The 26,257-nt window shown below is 38.0% G+C and overlaps 1 protein-coding gene across 1 annotated transcript in view; it reads right to left on the bottom strand.

The window, feature by feature from the left end:
• PPEF1 (protein phosphatase with EF-hand domain 1) overlaps nucleotides 1-26,257 on the bottom strand; it is a gene marked incomplete at its 5' end in the record, with an annotated part of 115,911 nt that overhangs the window by 58,983 nt on the left and 30,671 nt on the right. The window contains 2 exons of the mRNA XM_082681669.1: nucleotides 7,446-7,606; nucleotides 17,750-17,810. Of these exons, the coding sequence (XP_082537795.1) occupies nucleotides 7,446-7,606; nucleotides 17,750-17,810 (222 nt within the window). The remainder of the gene's footprint in view (nucleotides 1-7,445; nucleotides 7,607-17,749; nucleotides 17,811-26,257) is intronic.

Below are 26,257 nucleotides of genomic sequence, written 5' to 3'. Positions count from 1 at the left end.
AGAGGTCATATCTACATATTGTTCAGATAACGCTTTGGGCATGGGATTCAGGACAGAGGAACACTTTGGAACAATCCTATCTCGTGGTGTCCTGAAATTTCCATTTCCACTTCCTATTAAAATAATGAAATTATTTTCCATTTCCACTTCCTATTAAAATTATTTAATCATGAAATTCTCCAAACTTATTTTTTTTAAAAAAAACCAGGAAGCAGGATTGGAAGCAATGTGAGAATTAGGAGGAAAGAGAAGGTCCCCTGGATGTTAATTAGTGGGGAGCAACCCACATTTCCTGTCTCTCCAAACCTAATGGATTGCTAAGGATTTTCCCCACAAAAGCATTCTAAATCGGTGAGTCAAATCTTTAGCCAGATTTTAAAGGAACAGGCAAAACACTCTGATAGCATGATTTATTTTAATTTCCATATTTAATTTATTGATTCCCAAAACTGGCTTCAGTGTTACCTTAAGTTGCCACTGTAGACTTTCTGGACCATTTGTAGTGCTAATCAGAGTAATTACTGTCTGAAAAGGCAGTTGTTTTATTAAGTTAAATTAACAAATAATCATTGAGGATATATTGCAACAACAGAAAATCCCTATTATGAAAATGTTTTTTCTGGGTCCTTTTTCAATTGGTTAAAATCACTTTGGTATTATTAGTCCCTACAAAGCCAGTCTACTTCTCTTTAAGTAGCATTATAATCGTGTTTATAGCAATATTAAATACTCAAAAGAGTTAACTCAGAAGTTGATTTCTATGTTTACAAATATATTCAGATTAAATGGCAACTTGAATAAAATACTCATATTCTTTTAAAGGCACTGAGGGAGGAAAATATTACGTTGAAAGGATTTTCTTTTTAAAACAGTAACTAGTTTTTAAATGAAAAAAACCCCCACTTTTCTAAAGTTGAAATAAAAATTTAAACAGCAAAAAGGAGTATAATAATGAAAAGCAATTTTCCTTCTTCCCCAGACTTCAGTCTCCTTTCCCTATTCCCCAAAACAGCCACTGTTAAGAGTATCTTGAGTATCTTTCCAAAAAATATTCTATGCACTTGCAAGCATATAAAAATCAATACAACCAGGCTTCCCTGGTGGCACAGTGGTTAGGAATCCACCTGCCAATGCAGGGGACACGGGTTCAAGCCCTGGTCCGGGAAGATCCCACATGCCGTGGAGCAACAAAGCCCGTGTGCCACAACTACTGAGTCTGTGCTCTAGAGCCCGCGAGCCACAACTACTGAAGCCTGCACGCCACAACTACTGAAGCCCTCGCGCCCAGAGCCCATGCTCCGCAACAAGAGAAGCCACTGCAATGAGAAGCCTGCGCACCGCAACGAAGAGTAACCCCTACTTGCCGCAACTAGAGGAAGCCCGCACGCAGCAACGAAGACCCAATGCAGCCAAAAATAATAAATAAATAAAATAAATTTTTTAAAAAATCGATATAACCACATATGAATATGCAAACACACGTATAAGTACATAATCCCTTAAATAAAATGTGGTATATTCACACAAAGGAATATTATTCGACCAAAAATAGGAATGAGGTACTGACTGATACATGCTACAACATGAATGAACCTTGAAAACATTATACCAAGCAGAAGCCACCAGACACAAAAGGCACATATTATATGATTCTATTTATATAAAATGCACAGATTAGGCAAATCTGTAGAGACAGAAAGTAAACTAGTGGTTGCCAGGGGCTAGGGAGAAGAGGGAATGAGGTACAGGGTTTTGTTTTGAGGATGATAAAAATGTTCTGGAATTAGTGGTGATGGTTGCACCACATTGTGAATATACTAAAAACCAATGAATCATACACTTTATTTAAAATGGTTAAAACAATCAATTTTATGTGATATGAATTTTATCTCAATTTTTAAAAATCAAAATATATAATGCTTATTAATTTTGTTAACAAATGGGAGCACATTGTACACTATGTTGAACCTTTTATTCTTCCCTTAGCATCATATATTTTTCATTTTTATAAAATCAAAATTGTCTATCTTTTCTATTATAGCTCCTTGAATTTTTGCCATAGCTTTTCTGTCCTTGAGCATATTAAGCATATTTATTTTCAACTCTGAGTCTGATAATGCCATTATCGAAAAACTCTATAGGTTTGTTTCCATTGTTTGCTGTTTGCCTCAGTTTTCTTTTGTGAATCTTGCATCCTCCTGTGCCTGGTTAACATTTGTGTTAAGTTCTGGATACTGTATATGAAAACTTGAAGAAATCATTTAAGGCCCTATTTTCTTACAGAGAGGGTTGAAATTTTCTCTTGGCAGGTGGCTAGGAGCACTAGCTGTCTAGGATGATATCAATTCAATTTCAGGAATTAGATGATTCAAAATTTTGCGTCAGTCCCTACAGAGCCAGTACTTCTCATTCACTCTTACTCCTAGGGTACACCCTTAAGGTCCTAACCTGAGAATGAGGGTTCTGGGGTGATGTCAGAAAATAATGAAGTAGGTAGTTCCAAGATCCCATCACTCTGCAGAAACACTGAAAAATCAAGCCAAAAAACCAGATCAAACAAACAAAAAAACCTGTCAGACCCAACTTTGTCAGAACTCTGGAAGATAGTCAAAGCTCACAGCAACCAATGCTGAATTAAGAAAGAGGCAACTTAAAAATGGCACAGTGCAAGCAGAAAGGAAAGGCTAAGATGGATTTGTAAACAGCCAGGCTAAGCAGTAAAGGAGTGTACCAACACAGAGCCAATCTGCAAAGACTAGATTTTCCTTGCTTCCCTTTCCTTCCCCTCTGTTCCCTTCCCTTCTTTCTTTCCCTCTCCCTCTTTCTTCCCCCTCCCTCTTTCCTCCTTTCTTTCCTCCTCCCTCCCTCCTCCTCCCTTCCCCCCCCCCTTTCTTTCTTTCTTTCTTTCTTAATGGCTCTTGGTGTTCAAGGAAATCTCTGTCGAAACACTAGGTGAACACAGCCTAAAAGAAAAGAAACTTTGGAAACCTCACACCCAACTAGACCTAAGAGACATCTATAGACGACTCCACCCAAAACAGCAGACTACACATTTTTTTACAAGTGCACATGGAACATTCTCTAGGATAGACCAGATGTTAGGCTACAAAACAAGCCTCAATACATTCTGAAAGACTGGAATCATACAAAGTATCTTCTCTGACCACAATGGAATGAAACTAGAAATCAATAACAGAAGGAAAACTGGAAAGTTCACAAATATGTGGAAATTAAACAACATACTCTTGAATATGTTGAAGAAATCACGAGGGAAATTAGAAAATACTTTGAGATGAACAAAAATTAAAACACAACATACCAAAACTTATGGGATACAGTAAAAGCAATGCTCAATGAGCAATGTATGGCTGTAAATGCCTACATTAAGAAAGAAGAAAGATCTCGAATGAGAAGCCTGACTTAATGCTTAACACATTATTGACCAGAGACACATTAATACGTCTTTTGTTATCTGAACATCATTGACCAGAGACATATCAATACGTTTTTAGAGAGTGATACAATTAACATCACCATGCAAAGTTGTTAGAGCTTAAAACTGACCAAGCGTTCATCATATAACTTATGATTGTCATTATCATTCACATTTTGCTCCATTAGGTTTTTGCTCCAACCTTGTGTATATCATAAACGTAAAATTTTCAAAAATGACACATTGTGAAATTTTGAGTGAAGAAGAACTGTTCCGTGAATTTTATGCAGAAACTTTCTCTGACTGTCCAAGCAACATATATACTAGTGTCCATCCAGAAGATGACAGTTCTTCAGAATATAGTTCTGATTCAGACGATGTGAATACAAGACCAACAAAAAGACAAAAAACCTTAGTGATTGATTCTGATACGGAAAGTGAAAATGAAACTCGTGGTGCTGGAGAATGCTCCTTTGCTTCTACAGAAGAGTGGATAGAAGACAACATTTCACAAAAATTAGAAGACTTTACAGGTGTGTCAGATATAACTACTGAATGTAATAACCTGCAAAGTGTTAGTGAAATAACAGAATTGACTTTCTGGCCAGCCAAAATAAAAATCGCCAGCCACAGGCATTAGTTTCTACAAAAATCCCCCCATCAGTAATGAGTTAAGGAGCTAGAAAAAGAAGAGCAAATTAAACGGAAAGCCAGCAGAAGGAAGAAGATAGGGATTAGAGTGCAGATAAATGAAATAGAGAACAGAAAACCAATAGAATCAACAAAACCAAAAGTTGGTTCTTTGAAAAGAGCTACAAAATTGACAAAATTTTACCTAGACTGGCCAAGAAAAAAAAGAGAGAAAGTGCAAATAACTATAATCAGAAATGAAAATGGGGACATTACCACTGACCTCAAAGAAATAAAAAGAATTATAAGAGAATATTACGAACAACTGTATACTAACAAATTAGATAACTTAGATGAAATGGACAAATTCCTGGAAACACACACATTATCAAAACACTCAAGAAGAAATAGAAAATCTGAACAGATCTAGAACACATAGAGATTGAATCACTAATCACAAACTTCCTAACAAAGAAAAGTGCAAGACCAGACAGCTTCACTGGTGAACTCTATGAAACGTTTAAAGAAGTAACACCAATCCTTCTCAAACTCTTCTAAAAAATAGAAGAGAAGGAAGCAATTCCTAACTCATTTCATGAGGACAGTATTACCTTGATATCAAAGCCAGATAAAGACACCACACAAAAAGAAAATACAGACCAGTATCCCTTACAAATAAAATGCAAAAATCCTTGACAAGATACCAGCAAACCAAATCCAACAGAATTTCTAAAGAATTATATACCATAACCAAGTGGGATTTATTCCAGGAATATAAGAGTGGTTCAACATAAGAAAACTAACCAATGTAATACACAACATTACTATAATGAAGGGAAAAAAACACACAATCATCTCAACTAATGCAGAAAAAGTATTTGACAAATTCCAACACCTTTTCATGATAAAGCCACTCAGAAAACTAGGAATAGATGGACACTTCCTCAACTTGATAAACAGCATTTATTAAAAACAAAACCAAACCAAACCATAACTAACATCAAACTCAATAGTGAAAAGATTAAAAGCTTTCTCCCGAAGATCAGGAACAAGAAAAGCATGTCCACTCTCACCACTGCTATTCAACATTATACTGGAAATCCTAGCCAGAGCAGTTAGGCAAGAAAAAGAAATAAAAGGCATCTAAACCAGAAACGAAGAAGTAAAACTCTATTCACAGATGATGTGATCCTGTATATAGAATATCCAAAAGAATACACACACACACACACACACACACACACACACACACACACACACACATATTAGAGCTAATAAATGAATTCACCAAAGTTGCAGAGTAAAAGATCAACCCACAAAAATCAGTTGTGTTTCTATACACCAGCAATGAACAGTTCAAAAGGGAATTAAGAAAGCAATTCGTTTTATAATAGCAACCAAAAGAATAAAATACCTAGGAATAAATTTAAGGTAGTGAAAGACTTGTACACTGAAAAGTATAAAATTATAAAGCATAGCTGAAGGAAATTAAAGAAGACCCAAATAAATGGAAAAACATCCCATGTTCATGGATTAGAAGACTTAATATTGTCAAGAAGACAATACTACCCAAAGCAATCTACAGATTCAGTGCAACCCCTACCAAAATCTCAGTGGGCTTTTTTGCATAAATGGAAAAGTCAATCTTCAAATTCACTGCAAGGGACCCTAAATGCCAAAACAATATTGAAAAAGAATAACAAAGTCAAAGGATTGACACTTCCTGATTTCAAAACTTACCACAAAGCTACAGTAATCAAGACAGTGTGGTACTGGCATAAGGATAGACACACACACCAATGGAAAAGAACTGGAAGTCCAGAAATAAATCCAGACAGCTATGGCCTATTAATTTTTTACAAAGGAACCAAAACCATTCAATGCGGAAAGAACAGATTCTTCAACAAAAGGTATAGGGACAACTGCATATCCACATGCAAAGAATGAAGTTGGACCCATACTTCATACCATATAGAGATGTTAACTGAAAATGGCTCATAGAGCTAAATGTCAGAGCTAAAACTATAAAATTCTTAAAAGAAAACATAGGGGTAAACCTTCATGAACTTGGATTTAGCAATGGATTCTTAGATATGATGCCAAAACACAAGCAACGAAAGAAAAAAGGAGATAAATTGGACGTCATCAAAATTAGAAACTTTTGTGACTCAAAAGACATTATTAAGAAAGTGACAAGACAACCTACAGAATGGGAGAAAATATTTGCAAATTGTATATCTGATAAGGGACTTGTATCCAGAATATATAAAGAACCCTTACAACTCAATAGTAAAAAGACAAATAACCTGATTTTAAAATGGGCAAAGGATCTGAATAGACATTTCTCCAAAGAATGTGTACAAATGGCCAGTAAGCATGAAAAGATGCTCAACATCTTAGCCATTAGGGAAATGCATATGAGAACCACAATTAGATACCACTTTACACACAACTAGGATAGCTATAATAAAATTAAAAATTTTTTTAAAACATAAAATAACAAATGTTGGCAAAAAATGTGGAGAAACTGGAACCCTCACCTATTACTAGTGGTAATGTAAAATGGTGCAGCCACTGTGGAAAACAATTTAGCAGTTCCTCAAAATGTTAAACATTGAGTCACCATATGACTCAGCAATTCCACTCCTAGATATAGAAACAACAGAATTGAAAACATATGTTCATATAAAAACTTACACATAAATGTTCATGGCAGCATTGCTCATAATAGCCAAAAGGTAGAAAAAATCCAAATGTTCATCCACTGATGAATGGATAAAAATGTGGTATACTCATATAATAGAATATTAGTCAGCCATAAAAATAAAGGAGTGATGAAATATACTATGGCATGAATGAATCTTAAAAACATTATGCTACGGGAAATAAGCCACATACAAAAGGAAACATATTACATGACTCCGTTTGTACAAAATATCCAGAAGAGACAAATCCACAGAGACAGAAAGTAGAACAGTGGTTGCCAGGAGTGGGGGAGGAGGGAATGGTAATGGGTACGGCACTTCTTCTGGGGGTGAAGAAAATGTTCTGGAATTAGATATTAGTGATTGTTACACAATCTTGTGAATGTACTAAAAAGCACTGAATCAATCGTACACTTTAAAATGGTGAATTTTATAGTATGTGAACTAAACCTCAGAAAAAGAACAAGGAAATACTGTAAGCCTATAGATAGAGAGGAGGTTTCTGTGCACCTGAGGAGACTTGTATTTAATGGGTTAAGCAGAGCAGAGGGTAGCTCTCACTTAATGTGAAGTTTTTTCCCAAGGGAATGCATTTCTGCTGTAGTATTTTCATCTATTCATTCAACAGATAGCACATGTTATGTACAAGAATCAGGACAGTATCTGCTTCTACTTGCCTGTTGTTGCTTGAAGGCCTCAATCAGTAAATCAATATCAGTAAAAGTGAGAGGAAATTGCAGTCGAGGACCACAGTAGGAGTCTGGGACGTCTAGCAACACCCAATAGTCCTGTCTATCCTTGTCCTGGATGTTGCTGTCAAAAAGGTGAGTTACTAATTCTGGAAATGGAAAGACAGAAAAGGGGGGAAAAATCTACATTCCCATACTTAAAATGCAATAAATAACTTCTTGAATACCTAGCCCATGTAAGGCACTGTGCTAAGTGTTATGAATACCAAGATAACCCACACATAACCATGAGGAATGATTTGTTCTGAGATCAGTAGGTACATTCACATGAAGCATCATTATCCCTTCCCAGGTGGACATTTTACCGAAGCAGTGAGTTCATCAGCGGGGAGGAGAGGGAGGAGCACAGGGAAAACTGGTCAATCAAGGTATTTTGATGCTCTGAAGCTCTAACTCTACATTTTTTTTTGCCCACTCTAATATCTCAGATTTTTACTAATAGGGCTAGAAACATAACAATACATTGTATTTGGTTCAAATATCTGTGGCTATTCAGAATCTACAGAAAATTAAATGGCAACATTTAACTTTTCCCTGTTAGACACTTCAAATTCTACTTACGTAATTGATTTGTTTCTCTTGTCACATAAAAACCAATTTTCTGACATGATTTTCTTTTTCTTCTTGGTAACAAACCATAGGCAGAAATTCCCAAAGGACCTCTCTCTCGAAGAGATACTTCTGTGTAACGGATTACCTGCACTGCCCATTTCAGTAGGTGCTGAGACCCAGGATCTCTTTCTTGCTAGACTGCCTATGAAACAGTCAGCCCAAGAAAAGAAATCTGGCCAATTCAGGTGGAGAAAGATGAAAAGTGATACGGTAGATTGATTGCAAAAGTATCCCCAATTCTCTACTCCAACCTCTAGTCATGCTCTTTTTAATGTGATTTTGCAGCCACTCTCATCAAGAGTCTCCTTCCCCAGACCTTGAAGCTGGGTTGGGTTTGTGACTTGAGTTGGACTAAAGAATATGGTGGAAGTGTTATGTACCAGTTCCAAGCCGGCCTCAGGAGGCCTTGTATGCTTCCATGCTCTCTCTTTTGAAACTGTGCCACTACCACAAATCCCAGGCTAGTCTACTGAAAGCTCCAAGACCATGTGGAGCAGAGCTGAGTCACCCAAGCCACGGCCATCCTAGATCAGCCACGCGCCAGCAGACCTGTAAACACGAGGGAACTCCAACCAAGACCCAAAAAACTGCCAAATCAAGTCTGCCAAGATCAGCAGAAGTGCTCAGCTGATCTGTACACTTGTGAGCAAAAAGAAATGTTTATTACATGCTACTGAGCTATTATAGTTGTTTAATACACAGTATTATTGCAGTAACAGATAACTGATAGAGAGGACAATGACATACTCTTCAGCTCATTAATACTGAATTGCTACTAAGCTCATTAATTAGAAGTTCTCTAGGGCTTCCCTGGTGGCACAGTGGTTGAGAATCCGCCTGCCAATGCAGGGGACACGGGTTGAAGCCCTGCCTGGTCTGGGAAGATCCCACATGCCACGGAGCAACTAAGCCTGTGTGCCACAACTACTGAGTCCGCGTGCCACAACTACTGAAACCCGCACGCCTAGAGCCCGTGCTCCGCAACGAGAAGCCACTGCAATGAGAAGACTGCACACCACAACGAAGAGTAGCCCCCGCTCACCGCAACTAGAGAAAGCCCGCATGCAGCAACAAAAACCCAATGCAGCCAAAAATAAATAAATAAATGAATAAGAAGTTCTCTATAGGTTTGGAAGGTATGATGTTAGCAGATGTAGATAGAATACGTTGTTTTTCATTATTCAGTTATGCTGAGAGATTACAATTAAAAATTAAACTTGAAATTTTTTTCTAAATTCATAATATTTGGTAATTTTAAATGTTTTCTAAATTATTGTGTACTCCAATATTTTTTTGTGGTAATTGACGATGTTTTATAAGAAGTTAAATTTAGGAGTAATAATGTCTGTCTTCAGTGTGGTCCAGCAGAGGTTATTTTTCTCATTTGGATTTGGTTTGAGATTTGAGAAAACTTAATTATTTCATTTTATGTTTGAAAACTAGAAATGCAGAGCATCTTGGTAAATTTTATCTCAGGTTCATTTTGCAGGCAGAAAAGCCAAAATATTCTACTTGACTATCTTAATGATCATTTCAACTTGGTAGTCTTTCTTAGAATAGCATCTTACTCCAAAAAAACACCTTTCTTCTTCCCAGCTTTACTTACTGAAAAATCAGGCTCCTCTTGGGAAAACAACAACAACAACCAACCAAACAAAACCAAAAACAACCTCAGCAGTTTCACTATACCATCTTTTTTTTTTTTAACATCTTTATTGGAGTATAATTGCTTTCCAATGGTGTGTTAGTTTCTGCTTTATAACAAAGTGAATCAGCTATACATATACATATATCCCCACATCCCTTCCCTCTTGCGTCTCCCTCCCACCCTCCCTATCCCACCCCTCTAGGTGGTCACAAAACATCGAGCTGATCTCCCTGTGCTATGCGGCTGCTTCCCACTAGCTATCGGTTTTACATTTGGTAGTGTACCTATGTCCATGCCACTCTCTCACTTTGTCCCAGCTTACCCTTCCCTCTCCCCATATGCTCAAGTCCATTCTCTAGTAGGTCTGCATCTTTATTCCCGCACTATATCATCTTATAACTACCTTACTGAGAAATCCCAACTGGTGAGGTATAAACAAGAACTGATTTTCTTTTCCCGATCATTGCCTTCACCAATGTTCTGTCAACTTTCCCTTTCTCATCAGCTAACTGACACATCAAGTCAATTCCACCAGTTCTGGTTATTAAAACTCAGTCTTGTTATTTAAGACCATAATAAAAATATTGCTTTTCTTCTTAAAAAAAAAAGTTCAGTCTGGCCCTTCCTTTCATACATTTGATGACCCTCATTTCTTATAAGTTCAGTGATAAATATATGAAAAAGCACCATTTCCCTAAACCAATTTTTTTTTTTTTTTGGCCTTGCTCTGCAGCTTGCAGGATCTTAATTCCCCAACCAGGGATTGAACCTGGGCCCCCTGCAGTGGAAGCACAGAGTACTAACCACTGGGCCACCAGGGAATCCCCTAAACCAATTCTTTTTTTTTTTTTTAATTTAGTTTTGCCTGCATTGGGTCTTCGTTGCTGTGCACGGGCTTTCTCTAGTTGCAGCAAGCAGGGGCTACTCTTTGTTGCGGTGTGCCGGCTTCTCATTGCTGCGGAGCACGGGCTCTAGGCACCTGGGCTTCAGTAGTTGTGGCACGTGGGCTCAGTAGTTGTGGCTCGTGGGCTCTAGAGCACAGGCTCAGTCGTTGTGGCGCACGGGCTTAGATGCTCCGCGGCATGTGGGATCTTCCCGGACCAGGACTCAAACCTGTGTCCCCTGCATTGACAGGCGAATTCTTAACCACTGTGCCACCAGGGAAGCCCCCTAAACCATTCTTAATCAAAACTACTCAATATGAAATATCAATAAACATCAAATCATAATCCTTCTGCTGGTCTTTATCCACATAAAAAAGAATAACATAGATTTTCTTCCTAACGTGGGTAGCTAACGTGCATCATATGTGAAAACAATCAAAAGCGTTAACATTTCAAATGCAAGTACTGTCCTTGTGGGCTGTAACTATTATAACTAATAATAATAATTTAATGAATGCCAGCAATAAGAATATTTGTGCAACATGTGATTAGAATTAATCCATACCTATTTGGTTTACAATTCTGTCAACATGAATCTACAGTAATTAAATATAATAAAATCTTGACTTATAACTGAATGATGCCTTAACAAGTTGTTCTAAAGAAAATACCTCAAAAATACCCCCCCCACACAATCTTCTTTTGCCCAGTACAGACTCAAAATCTGGACTAGGAAAAATCTAAAGCCCATAATTAAAAAAAAAAAAACAATTTCTGCCTCTACCACCTGCATATGTCACTTTGAATACAAGCTCCAGACGTTGCTGGAAAAAGAAAAGCACAAACTGAACCATGTTTATAGTTATTTCATTTCTCAATTATGAATTTGGATTAAAATCATGAGTGTTCATACAATAAGTTCAATAGATGCCAAGATGAAAGTTTGTAAAATTCAACACCTGTTCTTGATTTTTTTAAAAACTCAGAAAACTAGGAATGGAAGGATACCTCCTTAACGTATTTTTTAAAAGTTAAATCAACGGTAATGGTTTTTCCATTAAATCATTAACAAAACGAGGATGCCCACTTTCACTGTTTCATTTTAACACTGTTCTGTATCTCCAGCAAATATAATAAAACATGAAGCCAAAATAAGAGCAGTGACTCTTGCATAGAAAGATATAAAAATAAAGTTACTTGTGACCAGTGTGATTAAATATCTACACTCAAGGAAATCAACTGAAAAACTCCCGGAATTGATAGGAAAATTAAAATAATACAGCGGTTAATCTCACTGGTTTGAATCACAGCTTCACCACTGATAAGATGAATAACCTTGGGAGGTTACCTTATAAGCCTCAGTATTCTCATCCACAAAAGGGGGATGAGAATACTAATTCCACTGGTTTGTCATGAAAACTAAATGAAATGATATATTTAAAGCACTTAAAAGACATGGCAGGGTTTCCCTGGTGGCGCAGTGGTTAAGAATCCGCCTGCCAATGCAGGGGACACGGGTTCGATCCCTAGCCTGGGAAGATCCCACATGCCGTGAAGCAACTGAGCCCGTGCGCCACAACAACTGAGCGCTCTAGAGACTGTGCTCTGCAACAAGAGAAGCCACGACAATGAGAAGCTTGCTCACCACAATGAAGAGTAACCCCCGCTCGCCGCACTAGAGAAAACCCATGCGCAGCAACAAAAACCCAACACAGCCAAAAATAAAAACAAATAAATAAATTTATTAAAAAAAAAGACATGACACATGGCATTTAATAAATATGAGTAGTAATAATAATTATTATTATTATTTAATGTTACTGTTCAATAGTATCACAATACAAAATAAACAGACATAAACCAAACACTTCACTAAATACTACCAATAATCATTAGGGAGATATAGGGGGGGAGATATCTTATTCACCATAGCAACAAAAAATATAAAATACGTGGCTTGATAGGACATTTTGATTGATCTGGGAAGCAGAAAGAAAAGTCAAAACAACACTTCCACTCACTCCATCCCACTCCCCACTTCCACCAGACTCTGTTTAAACCTGTTGCTATGTATATAGCAGCTTTGGCTTTCTACCTGTGGGAGGAGGCTGATGTGAAAAATCAGACTGGGGAATGGATGTGCAGCATCTCCCCATCAAGTCCTATGAATTGGCTTTGAGCAAGCAGTAGGACATGTAGGTCACCTCTCATCTTTGGAACACCCAGAATGTCTCAGCATACTCTGTGCCTCAGAGTTAAAACCATTAATCTGGCCCTGGTATCTGGAAATGTTAAGTGACCTTCCAGTCCCTAAATATACCCTGCTTAGGGGTCATAGCACTTCTGCCAAACAGGCCTAGGTAGAGGTTGTCTGGAACTCTCCCACCAAAAAGGGCCATCAGAAAGCAACTTACAGTAATGTACAGTATGGTGACTCTAGTCAATAATACTCTATTATATATTGAAAGTTGCTAAGAGAGTACATTTTAAAAGCTCTCACCACACACACACAAAATTGTAACTATGTGAATGGATGCATGTGTTAACTAACATTGTGGTAATCATTTTGCAATATATGCATATAAGAAATCATTATACTGTACACCTTAAACTTATATAATGTTATATGTTAACTATATTTTAATAAAGCTGGAAAAAATTTTGAAAGTGAAATCAACATACAGCAATAATCTGTAAATTTCTTTTTCTGATACATATAATAACTAAATCAGTATGATTCTAGGACCCTATAATAGAGAGATGTATAAGATAACAGACAGCCCGGAAATATGCCCTATTACACATTTTTAAATGAATATATTATGAAGGAGGCACTACAAAACATGGTGAAAAGATACATTATGAAATAAATGGCATGGGGAAAATTTGGTTAACTACTTGGACATTTTCTTCGTAGGTGTGTTTTTTAATTATTCTCAACCACTAGGCATCAAATTTTCCTTTTTTAGTTTAATATCAAAAATTCAAAATTTATGAAATGTTAAAACTTTTAGAAGTCAAATCATAAAAAATCTAGAAAAATAGCCATGGTAATCCACATTTTAAATATTTCAGGGCCTTCTAAGTTTAAAAGCCAAGGATTCACAAAGAAAAAGATATTTAGACTTGAAAAGAAAGATAATTTAAATAATTAATGGATGAAAATTTCCTAAACCTGACAAAAATATCAACTTAGATATAACAGAAGCTCAGCAAACCCCACACAGGATAAATAAAAATGAAACCTCATCAAGGCATATTATGGTTGAATGCTATTTTCCAATGTCACTTAGGTTATTTTGTTTCTTCCCCACCTCCTTTGGGTGATGGTTATTCATTTGTAATACAATTAAGTTCATTTGTCACAGTGTGTATTCTACTTGGGAATCACATTCTCTCTCTCTTCCTATTTTTAATTAATTATTATTTTTTTTTAGGGATGTGAAACATTATCATGGTTCTAAGAGTCAGAACTACAAAAAGGTATTCTCAGAGATGTGTCACTTTCCCCTCATCTCTCCTACCCAAACCCCATTCTCTCCATTCTTTCTGCCCTGCTCCCACCCATCCCTCCATTTCCTGTAGGTAAATAATGTCATTAGTTTCTGATTTACCCTGTAGGTTTCTCCTGTATTTATTTTTGCACAAATGAGCACACATAGACACACACACATGCGTGAACACTCTTATCAGGCAAGGGTTTCTTAAGCAGGATACAGAAAGCACTAACCATAAAAGAAAAAACTTGTACTACATTAAAATCAAGAATGTCTACTCACGGGCTTCCCTGGTGGCGCAGTGGTTGAGAGTCTGCCTGCCGATGCAGGGGACACGGGTTCATGCCCCAGTCTGGGAAGATCCCACATGCCGCAGAGCGGCTGGGCCCTTGAGCCATGGCCGCTGGGCCTGCGCGTCTGGAGCCTGTGCTCCGCAATGGCAGAGGCCACAACAGTGAGAGGCCCACGTACCGCAAAAAAAAAAAAAAAAGAATGTCTACTCACCAAAAGACATCATTTAAAGATTAAATACTAGGGGGATAGATAAAAGCCAAAGACTAGGAACAGATATTTGCAATAAATTTATCTAACAAAGATTCACATTCTCATATTTAGAATACCTACAGAACTCTTAGAAATTGGTAAGAAAAAGGCAGATACCCAATAGAAAAATGGGCAAAAGACCTGAACAGGCACTTTGCCATATGGGATGTCCACGTGACTGCTAAACATTCAAACAGGTGAGCAACTTCTCTGCTCACCAGGGGAATGCAAATTAAAGCAGAAATGTGATACTACTACATACTCACCAGAATGAATAAAATGAAAAGGACTGATAATTTCAAGTGTTGGCAAAGATACTGAACAATTGGAACTCTCATACACTGTTGGCAGTATAACTTGGTACAACAATTTTGTAAAACTGTTTATCAGTACCTAGTAAAGCTAACCATATGCATGCCCTATAACTCCAAACTTCCTTTCCTGGGTTGTGGTACATCTTCATAATAATGGTCCCCAACGAATCATGTCTCCTTGTATTCATATCCCTTTACAAGATAATGCTGCTGCTACTGCTCCCTGCAAGAGATGGATCTTTCCTAACCCCTTTGAATCTGCACCTAGCCTTGTGACTTGCTTTGACCAATAGGATATGGCAGAACTGATTTTGTGTGAGTTCCAGAGCAAAGGCCTAAAGAGGCCTTGTGGCTTCTGCCTTTGCCCTCTTGGGATCTAGCTGCCATGTAAAGAAGTCCAGGATATCCTGTTGGACAGAGAGGCTGCATGAGGAGAACTGAGGTACCCAAGTTCACAGCCCACACCAAAGTCCCAAACATGTAAGAAAACCATTTGGACCTCCCTCTCCAGCCCAGCTAAGTTGAGTGAGCCCAACTGACAGCACGTACAACAAAGACAAGCCATCCCCACTGAGCCCTTCAAATGCCTGACCCACAGAATCACAAGCAATAAAATGGTTGTTGTTTTAAAGCACTAAATTTTGGGGTGGTTTATTATACAGCAATAGATAACTGAAAATGAGCATATAGCAAAAGAAAAGAATATATATGTTCACTAAAAAGGACAAGTACAAGAATGTGCATAGTAGTACCATTTAAATTACCAAAATTGAAAACAACTCAAATGTCCATAACAATAGAATGGATAAACTTTGGTATATTCATAAAATTAAATATTATTCAGCAATAAGAATGACCAAATGGATGACTCTCACAAATATAAAGTTGAGTAAAAGAAGCAAAACTGTATGTTTTCATTTATACAGAGAAGTTCAAAAACAAGCAAAACTAAACTAGGAGGTAGACGTCAGGAAAGTAGTGAGGAGGGTGCAGGGATTGGGTAGTGAGTGGCGGAGAACAGGAGGGGGCTTCTGTGGCTATGATAATGTTTTATTTCTTGTTCTGGGTGCATGTTACAAGGCTGAGTTTACTCTGAGAAAATTTATTAAGTCATATACTTATCATTTGTGTACTTTCCTATAATTTGTATACTTTTCTTCCAGAAAAGTTTACATAAGAATTTTAAACCACTGTCTCCTTCTCTGATAAAAATTTTAAAATATTTTTAAATCACTTGTATAATTTTTTTAAGCAGATTTTTAAAAATATAGAGCCTAAGTAAATATCTTTGCACTGGAACCCAGCCATCTGTGGCTATGAATATCCATAAGTGATTCTGATGCATAGCTCAGATTAAAATATTAGGTCATTAGCAGAAAGAGGGCTGTTTCATTTCATTATTATTATATTTCCTCTCAGAAATATTTTTGCCAAAGAACATGAAGCACAAACAACTGTCTTCAAATTGTAATTAGCTAAAAGAAAAAAAATGGCAAAATACCTACTTCCCACCCACTCCCCACTCCTCAGGTTTGGCTATTCCACCTTTCAGAAACCTTCTACAGATCATTAAATGCTTTAATTAGTTTCACACATATGTACTTAGCTCAGAGCATACCATTAAAACACCCTTCTTTCACCACTTCGAAGGATGCTCACTAGATTAAAAGATGCTTTAGATGCCATACACATTTTTAACTAGAGCAAAAATAGTTGGCCCAAATTAAAGAAAAATGAGCTTCTAAGTCAAGTGCCTACCTTGAAGATAACAACAGGCAGATCTTAATTTGCAGAGAAATACATGACTTGTGAATAACTATAATTTTTTTTTTTTTTGGCTGTGCCGAGTGGCATGTGAGATCTTAGTTCCCTGACCAGGGACTGAAGCCATGCCCCCTGCAGTGGAAGCACTGAGTCCTAACCACTGGACCGCCAGGGAAGTTCCTCAATAACTATCATTTTAAAATCATTTTGAATCACACCTATATTGTCTGTATCTGAAATGATTTATTCAGTCATTTCAGAATGACTAAATAAATGATAGATAAATACACAGCCTGACAGACAGCTAGCTAGCTATGGAGAAAACAGAGACATGATGGTGTCAACTGTGTTTAATCCCCCACCCAGATCTGTTTCATGAAATAGTCAAGATATTTTGATCTCTCAGCACAAAAGTTCTGTAGATTAAAAATAAGATCCTCTTTACTAAGCTACTATTGTACATTAGTAGGTTGTGGTTCAGAGAAGGTATTCAACATACTAATGTAAAATGAAATCTAATTCAGTTTATTTATTTATTTATTTATTTTTTGCGGTACGTGGACCTCTCACTGTTGTGGCCTCTCCCGTTGCGGAGCACAGGCTCCGGACGCGCAGACTCAGCGGCCATGGCTCACAGGCCCAGCCGCTCTGCGGCACGTGGGATCCTCCCGGACCGGGGCGCGAACCTGCGTCCCCTGCATCAGCAGGCGGACTCTCAACCACTGCGCCACCACGGCAGCCCTAATTCAGTCTTTTGAAAATGAAAAAATTAAATGGTCAATTAGTTAACAGCAATCAAGGATGGAAAAAGCCAGTTAAACTGTTTTCACCAGTTGCTTGGTGTCACACAGACAAGACAGATGGGCATCTTTTTAATTTCTTACTGTTCTCTCATCTTCAGTTTACATTCCTTGATGAGACAATTCAATGTTTAATGACTCCTTTTCAAAAGACTAAACTTTTTACTTACCTGGATCTTCCTCAAGTAGACGTGTATAGTTTTCCAACATGAAGGAGAAGAAGTTCGATAGCTGGACAAAATAAAAATACATTGATCAATTAATGAATCCCAAACAGGTACTGTTGGTATTCCACGCAAGTCCCCTTTACTCCTCTGAAGGTTCTCATCTCCCAGCTGCCATAGATGGTAATGGGTATCGCTTCTACCTGCCCGCCTCCTCCCCAGGATTGCCCTTGGTAGATGGGCAGCAGCTCCCCCAGAGTCGCTTAGGATATCAGATACCCCTCCCTCCTGGGGGGATGCCCATTGAAAAAGACTAACTGAAGCAAGAGTATCACAGCCCAGACCCCCACCTCTCTTGCCACTGGGTGGGACAAACTGACGCATTTCACACTTCAGAGCTCCCAGTGGGATCAGGCTGAGGTCAGACTTCTCCAGAAAACATATTTTTGCCTAGCTTCTTCCCTGTCCTATCTTGCTTTCCTCACTCCCTTATAGGTTTTTCCTGAGAATACTCTCTCAGGAAGTCACTTGTACCAGAAGCCCCTATCTCAGACTCTGCTTCTAGGAAACCCACTTAAGACAGCTGCTAGATTTTTTTCATTATGATCTCTTCTATTTCTTTCGGTGGTGAGAATAAGGGATATTCTTAAATGCCAAATATATTTGGTAAATGAAGGAAGGAAGGGAGGGAGGAAGGGAAAGATGGAAATCTACCAGTATTCCAACCATCACCTAGATACTGCCTCTATGCCCACCAATTATCTGCAAAGACCTGCATGTATACAGGACAAATAACTTCCAAGCCCTGTCTCCCGTGAAGAGTGAACACTAAGGAACCTTATCAATCTGGGAGTAGATCTGGCAGTTGAGGGAAGGAAGACCTTCCATACAAATATATCAAAATCTATGATTTTAACGCTGTTGATGGATTTGTCAACTAAGAGTCAACAGAAATCACAATGAGATACCACTTCACACACACTAGGATGACTATCATCAAAAAAGACAAATAATAACAAATGTTGGCAAAGATGTGGCAAAATTAAAGCCATCATACACTGCTGGTGGGAATGCAAAATGGTACAGCTGCTTTGGAAAACAGTTTAGCAACTACTCAAAAAGTTAAACACAGACTTACTCGATGACCCAGCAATTCCACTCCTAGGTATATACCCAAGAGAACTGAACAAAAATGTTCACATAAAAACTTGCACACAATTATTCATAGCAGCATTATTCATAACAGCCAAAAAAGTGGAAGCAACCCAAATGAGTTATCCACTGAGGAAAGGATAAACAAAATGTGTTATATCTATACAATGGAATAATATTCAAAAATAAAGAGGAATGAACTATTGACACATGCTACAACATGGATGAACCTTGAAGACAATATGCTAAATGAAAGAAGCCAGTCACAAAGGATCGCATATTGTGTGATTCCGTTTATTTGAAATGGCCAGAACAGTCAAATCCATAAAGACAAAAGCAGATTAGTAGTTGCCAGGGGCTGGGCAGAGGGCGGGAATGGGGAGTGAGTGCTAATCAGTATAGAGGTGATTTTTTTCCTTCTTTGGTTGGGGGGTGATGAAAATGTTCTAAAATATATTGTGGTGATGATTGCACAACTTTGTGAATAAACAAAAGGCCATTGAATTTTCTACTTCATTATTCTTTTTTGAATTTTATTTTATTTTTTATACAGCAGGTTCTTATTAGTCATCAATTTTATAAACATCAGTGTATACATGTCAATCCCAATCGCCCAATTCATACCACCACCACCCCGAGGCCTTCCCCCCTTGGTGTCCATACGTTTGTTCTCTACATCTGAATCTCAATTTCTGCCCTGCAAAATGGTTCATCTGTACCATTTTTCTAGGTTCCACATATATGCGTTAATATACGATATTTGTTTTTCTCTTTCTGACTTACTTCACTCTGTATGACAGTCTCTAGATCCATCCACGTCTCAACAAACGACCCAATTTCGTTCCTTTTTATGGCTGAGTAATATTCCATTGTATATATGTACCACTACTTCTTTATCCATTTGTCTGTCGATGGGCATTTAGGTTGCTTCCGTGACCTGGCTATTGTAAATAGTGCTGCAATGAACACTGGGGTGCATGTGTCTTTTCGAATTATGGTTTTCTCTGGGTATATGCCCAGTAGTGGGATTGCTGGATCATATGGTAATTCTATTTTTACTTTTTTAAGGAACTTCCATACTGTTCTCCATAGGGGCTACATAGGTTGACAATGCCACCAACAGTGCAAGACAGTTCCCTTTTCTCCACACCCTCTCCAGCATTTGTTGTTTGTAGATTTTCTGATGATGCCCATTCTAACTGGTGTGAGGTGATACCTCATTGTAGTTTCGATATGCATTTCTCTAATAATTAGTGAGGTTGAGCAGCTTTTCATGTGCTTCTTGGCCATCTGTATGTCTTCTTTGGAGAAATGTCTATTTAGGTCTTCTGCCCATTTTCGGATTGCGTTGTTTGTTTCTTTAATTTTGAGGTGCATGAGCTGTTTATATATTTTGGAGATTAATCCTTTGGCCACTGATTCATTTGCAAATATTTTCTCCCATTCTGAGGGTTGTCTTTTTGTCTTGTTTATGGTTTCCTTTGCTGTGCAAAAGCTTTTAAGTTTCATTAGGTCCCATTTGTTTATTTTTGTTTTTATTTCCATTACTCTAGGAGGTGGATCAAAAAAGATCTTGCTGTGATTTATGTCAAAGAGTGTTCTTCCTATGGTTTCCTCTAAGAGTTTTATAGTGTCCGGTCTTACATTTAGGTCTCAAATCCATTTTGAGTTTTTTTTGTGTGTATAGTGTTAGGGAGTGTTCTAATTTCATTCTTTTACATGTAGCTGTCCAGTTCTCCCAGCACCACTTATTGAAGGGACTGTCTTTTCTCCATTGTATATCCTTGTCTCCTTTGTCATAGATTAGTTGACCATAGATGCGTGGGTTTACCTCTGGGCCTTCTATCTTCTTCCATTGATCTATGTTTCTGTTTTTGTGCCAGTACCATATTGTCTTCGTTACTGTAGCTTTATAGTATAGTCTGAAGTCAGGGAGTCTGATTCCTCCAGCTCCATTTTTCTCCCTCAAGACTGCTTTGGCTATTTGGGGCCTTTTGTGTCTCCATACAAATTTTAAGATTTTTTGTTCTAGTTCCGTAAAAAATGCCATTGGTAATTTGATAGGGATTGCATTGAATCGCTAGGTAGCTTTGGGTAGTATAGTCATTTCCACAATATTGATTCTTCTAATCCAAGAACATGGTATATCTCTCCATCTGTTGGTATCATTTTTAATTTCTTTTATCAGTGTCTTATAGTTTTCTGCATACAGGTCTTTTGTCTCCCTAGGAAAGTTTATTCCTAGGCATTTTATTCTTTTTGTTGCAGTGGTAAATGGGAGTGTTTCCTTAATTTCCCTTTCAGATTTTTCATCATTAGTGTATAGGAATGCAAGAGATTTCTGTGCATTAATTTTGTATCCTGCAACTTTACCAAATGCATTGATTAGCTCTAGTAGTTTTCTGGTGGCATCTTTAGGATTCTCTATGTATAGTATCATGTCATCTGCAGTGACAGTTTTACTTCTTCTTTTCCAATTTGTATTCCTTTTATTTCTTCTTCTTCTCTGATTGCTGTGGCTAGGACTTCCAAAACTATGTTGAATAATAGTGGTGAGAGTGGACATTCTTGTCTTGTTCCTGATCTTAGAGGAAATGCTTTCAGTTTTTCACCATTGAGAATGATGTTTCCTGTGGGTTTGTCATATATGCCCTTTATTATGTTGAGGTAAGTTCCCTCTATGCCCACTTTCTGGAGAGTTTTTGTCATAAATGAGTGTTGCATTTTGTCAAAAGCTTTTTCTGCATGTATTGAGACGGTCATATGGTTTTTATTCTTCTATTTGTTAATAGGGTGTATCACATTGATTGATTTGCATATATTGAAGAATCCTTGCATCCCTGGGATAAATTCCACTTGATGATGGTATATGATCCTTTTAATGTGTTGTTGGATTCTGTTTGCCAGTATTTTGTTGAGGATTTTTACATCTATATTCATCAGTGATATTGGTCAGTAATTTTCTTTTGTTGTAGTCTCTTTGTCTGGTTTTGGTATCAGGGTGAGGGTGGCCTCATAGAATGAGTTTGGGAGTGTTCCTTCCCCTGAAATTTTTTGGAAGAGTTTGAGAAGGATGGTGTTACATCTTCTCTAAATGTTTGATAGAATTCACCTGTGAAGCCATCTGGTCCTGGACTTTTGTTTGTTGGAAGATTTTTTTTTTTTTTTTGGCAGTACGCAGGCCTCTCACTGTTCTGGCCTCTCCCATTGCGGAGCACAGGCTTGGGACGCGCAGGCTCAGCAGCCATGGCTCATGGGCCCAGCCGCTCCGCGGCATGTGGGATCCTCCCGGACCAGAGCACAAACCCGTATCCCCTGCATCGGCAGGCGGACTCTCAACCACTGCACCACCAGGGAAGCCCCGTTGGAAGATTTTTAATCACAGTTTCAATTTCATTACTTGTGATTGGTCTGTTTATATTTTCTATTTCTTCCTGGTTCAGTCTTGGAAGGTTATACCTTTCTAAGAATTTGTCCGTTTCTTCCAGGTTGTCCATTTTTTTGGCATAGAGTTGCTGGTAGTAGTCTCTTAGGATGCTTTGTATTTCTGTGGTGTCTGTTGTAACTTCTCCTTTTTCATTTCTAATTTTATTGATTTGAGTCCTCTCCCTCTTTTTCTTGATGACTCTTGCTAATAGTTTACCAATTTTGCTTATCTTCTCAAAGAACCAGATTTTAGTTTTATTGATGCTTGCTACTGTTTTGTTTCTATTTCATTTATTTCTGGTCTGATCTTTATGATTTCTTTCCTTCTGCTAACTTTGATTTTGTTTGTTCTTCTTTCTCTAGTTCCTTTAGGTGTAAGGTTAAATTGTTTATTTGAGATTTTTCTTGTTTCTTGAGGTAGGCCTGTATAGCTATAAACATCCCGCTTAGAACTGCTTTTGCTGCATCCCACAGGTTTTGGATTGTTGTGTTTTCATTGTCATTTGTCTCTAGGTATTTTTTGATTTCCTCTTTGATTTCTTCAGTGATCTCTTGGTTATTTAGTAATGTAGTGTTTAGTCTCCACGTGTTTGTGTTTTTTACGTTTTTCCCTTGTAATTCATTTCTAATCTCATAGCGTTGTGGTCAGAAAAGATGCTTGGTATGATTTGAATTTTCTTAAATTTACTGAGGCTTGATTTGTGACCCAAGATGTGATCTATCCTGGGGAATGTTCCGTGCGCACTTGAGAAGAACATGTAATCCCCTGTTTTTAGATGGAATGTCCTATAAATATCAATTAAATCTATCTGGTCTATTGTTTCATTTAAAGCTTCTGTTTTCTTATTTATTTCCATTTTGGATGATCTGTCCATTGGTGTAAGTGAGGTATTAAAAGTCCCCTACTATTATTGTGTTACTGTCCATTTCCTCTTTTATAGCTGTTACCAGTTGCCTTATGTATTGAGGTGCTCCTATGTTGGGCACATATATATTTATAATTGTTATATCTTCTTCTTGGATTGATCCCTTTGATCATTACATAGTGTCCTTCCTTGTCTCTTGCAACATTCTTTATTTTAAAGTCTATTTTATCTGATAGGAGTATTGCTACTCCAGCTTTCTTTTGATTTCCATTTGCATGGAATATCTTTTTCCATCCTCTCACTTTCAGTCTGTATGTGTCCCTAAGTCTGAAGTGGGTCTCTTATAGACAGCATATATATCGGTCTTGTTTTTGTATCCATTCAGCAAGCCTGTGTCTTTTGGTTGGAGCGTTTAATCCATTCACGTTTAAGGTAATTATGGATATGTGTGTTCCTATGACCATTTTCTTAATTGTTTGGGGTTTGTTTTTGTAGGTCCTTTTCTTCTCGTGTTTCCCACTTAGAGAAGTTCCTTTAGCATTTGTTGTAGAGTTGTTTTGGTGGTGCTGAATTCTCCTCGCTTTTGCTTGTCTGTAAAGCTATTGATTTCTCCATCGAATCTGAATGAGATCCTTGCTGGGTAGAGTAATCTTGCTTGTAGGTTCTTCCCTTTCATCATGTTAAGTATATCATGCCACTCCCTCTGGCTTGTAGAGTTTCTGCTGAGAGATCAGCTGTTAACCTTATGGGAGTTCCCTTGTATGTTATTTGTCATTTTTCCCTTGCTGCTTTCAATAATTTTTCTTTGTCTTTAATTTTTGCCTATTTGATTACTATGTGTCTCGGCGTGTTTCTCCTTGGGTTTATCCTGTATGGGACTCTCTGCACTTCCTGGACTTGGGTGGCTATTTCTTCTCCCATGTTAGGGAAGTTTTCGACTATAATCTCTTCAAATATTTTCTCTGGTCCTTTCTCTCTCTCTTTGCCTTCTGGGACCCCTATAATGTGAATGTTGTTGCCTTTAATGTTGTCCCAGAGGTCTCTTAGGCAGTCTTCATTTCTTTTCATTCTTTTTTCTTTATTCTGTTCTGCAGCAGTGAAATCCACCATTCTGTCTTCCAGGTCACTTATCCGTTCTTCTGCCTCAGTTATTCTGGTATTGATTCCTTCTAGTGTAGTTTTCATTTCAGTTATTGTATTGTTCATCTCCGTTTGTTTGTTCTTTAATTCTTCTAGGTCTTGGTTAAACATTTCTTACATCTTCTCAATCTTTGCCTCCATTCTTTTTCCAAGGTCCTGGGTCATCTTCACTATCATTATTCTGAATTCTTTTTCTGGAAGGTTGCCTATCTCCACTTCATTTAGTTGTTTTTCTGGGGTTTTATCTTGTTCCTTCATCTGGTACTTAGCCCTCTATCTTTTCATCTTGTCTTTCTGTGAAAGGAACTGCAGGACTGTAGTTCTTCTGGCTTCTGCTGTCTGCCCTCTGGTGGGTGAGGCTATCTAAGAGGCTTGTGCTAGCTTCCTGATGGGAGGGACTGGTGGTGGGTAGAGCTGACTGTTGCTCTGGTGGGTAGAGCTCAGTAAAACTTTAATCCGCTTGACTGCTGATGGGTGGGGCTGAGTTCCCTCCCTGTTGGTTGTTTGGCCTACGGCAACCCAACACTGGAGCCTACCTGGGCTCTTTGGTGGGGCTAATGGTGGACTCTGGGAGGGCTCATGCCAAGGAGTACTTCCCAGAACTTCTGCTGCCAGTGTCCTTGTCCCCACAGTGAGCCACAGCCACCCCCCGCCTCTGCAGGAGACCCTCCAACACTAGCAGGTATGTCTGGTTCAGGCTCCTATGTGGTCACTGCTCCTTCCCTTGGGTCCCACTGCACACACTACTTTCTGTGTGCCCTCCAAGAGTGGAGTCTCTGTTTCCCCCAGTCCTGTCGAAGTCCTGCAGTCAAATCCCACGAGCCTTCAAAGTCTGATTCTCTAGGAATTCCTCCTTCTGTTGCCGGACCCCCAGGTTGGGAAGCCTGATGTGGGGCTCAGAACCTTCACCCCAGTTGGTGGACCTCTGTGGTATAAGTGTTCTCCAGTCTGTGAGTCACCCACCCAGCAGTTATGGGATTACATTTCGCTGTGATTGCGCCCCTCCTACCGTCTCATTGTGGCTTCTCCTTTGTCTTTGCATGTGGGGTAGCTTTTTCGGTGAGTTCCAGTGTCTTCCTGTCAATGATTGTCCAGCAGCTACTTGTGATTCTGGTGTTCTCACAAGAGGGAGTGAGAGCATGTCCTTCTACTCCACTATCTTGGTTCAGGCTCGAATTTTCTACTTTAAATGGGTGAATTGTATCCCAATAAATTTTTTATTAAAGAAGACTCAATATTTAAAGAATGTACTAATACTGGAATGTCTGTGTACAAAGCATATCAATTTGAGAGCTCACCCTCCCTTTGTCTCCATCACTATATTCTACAGTACTTAAAAGGACAGTCAATGCTGTGAACTGCTAAAGGAATACCTGACTGAATCACACTATATAAGTTTTATAGCTACCAAGAATAAATTCAGCAATTTCTTTTTGAAATTTTAATTATTTTAAATATTTATTATTTTATTATTTTTATTTTAATTATGTTTATTATGTGCTAAATTTATAAATATATGATTGTTGAAAACTACAAATGATACAGAATGAAAATGCGAAGTCCCCTTCTACCCACTTCCACCCACCAACCATGCTTCTCCCCAGAAATAACCAGAGTAAATACTTTCTGTATATCTTTTTCCAGACTTTTACAGTATGCTTCATTTTCTTTCGCATATATGGGATAAAACTTCATATTGTTCTACAAGTTGATTTTTTCATTAACAAATACGTTATACCAGATCTTTCCAAGATCTTTTTATTGTTAAAAGTACTTTTTTTCTATTAAAAAGCATTAAAGCTGGATTTACATACCGCTTTTGCAAGCTTGACAAAGTCCTTCCTCACCCATTTATATTTTCTTCTAGAATTTTCATATGTTTGCTCCCTGCTCCCAGGAAATTCTTCTATTTATTTAACTCCTTAAAGTA

The sequence above is a fragment of the Grampus griseus genome (assembly GCF_964374135.1).
Source record: "Grampus griseus genome assembly, chromosome: X".
NCBI classification, from domain to species: Eukaryota; Metazoa; Chordata; class Mammalia; order Artiodactyla; family Delphinidae; genus Grampus; species Grampus griseus.
The sequence above is the reverse complement of the archived record's forward strand: the minus strand, read 5'-3'. Positions and strand labels throughout refer to the sequence as shown.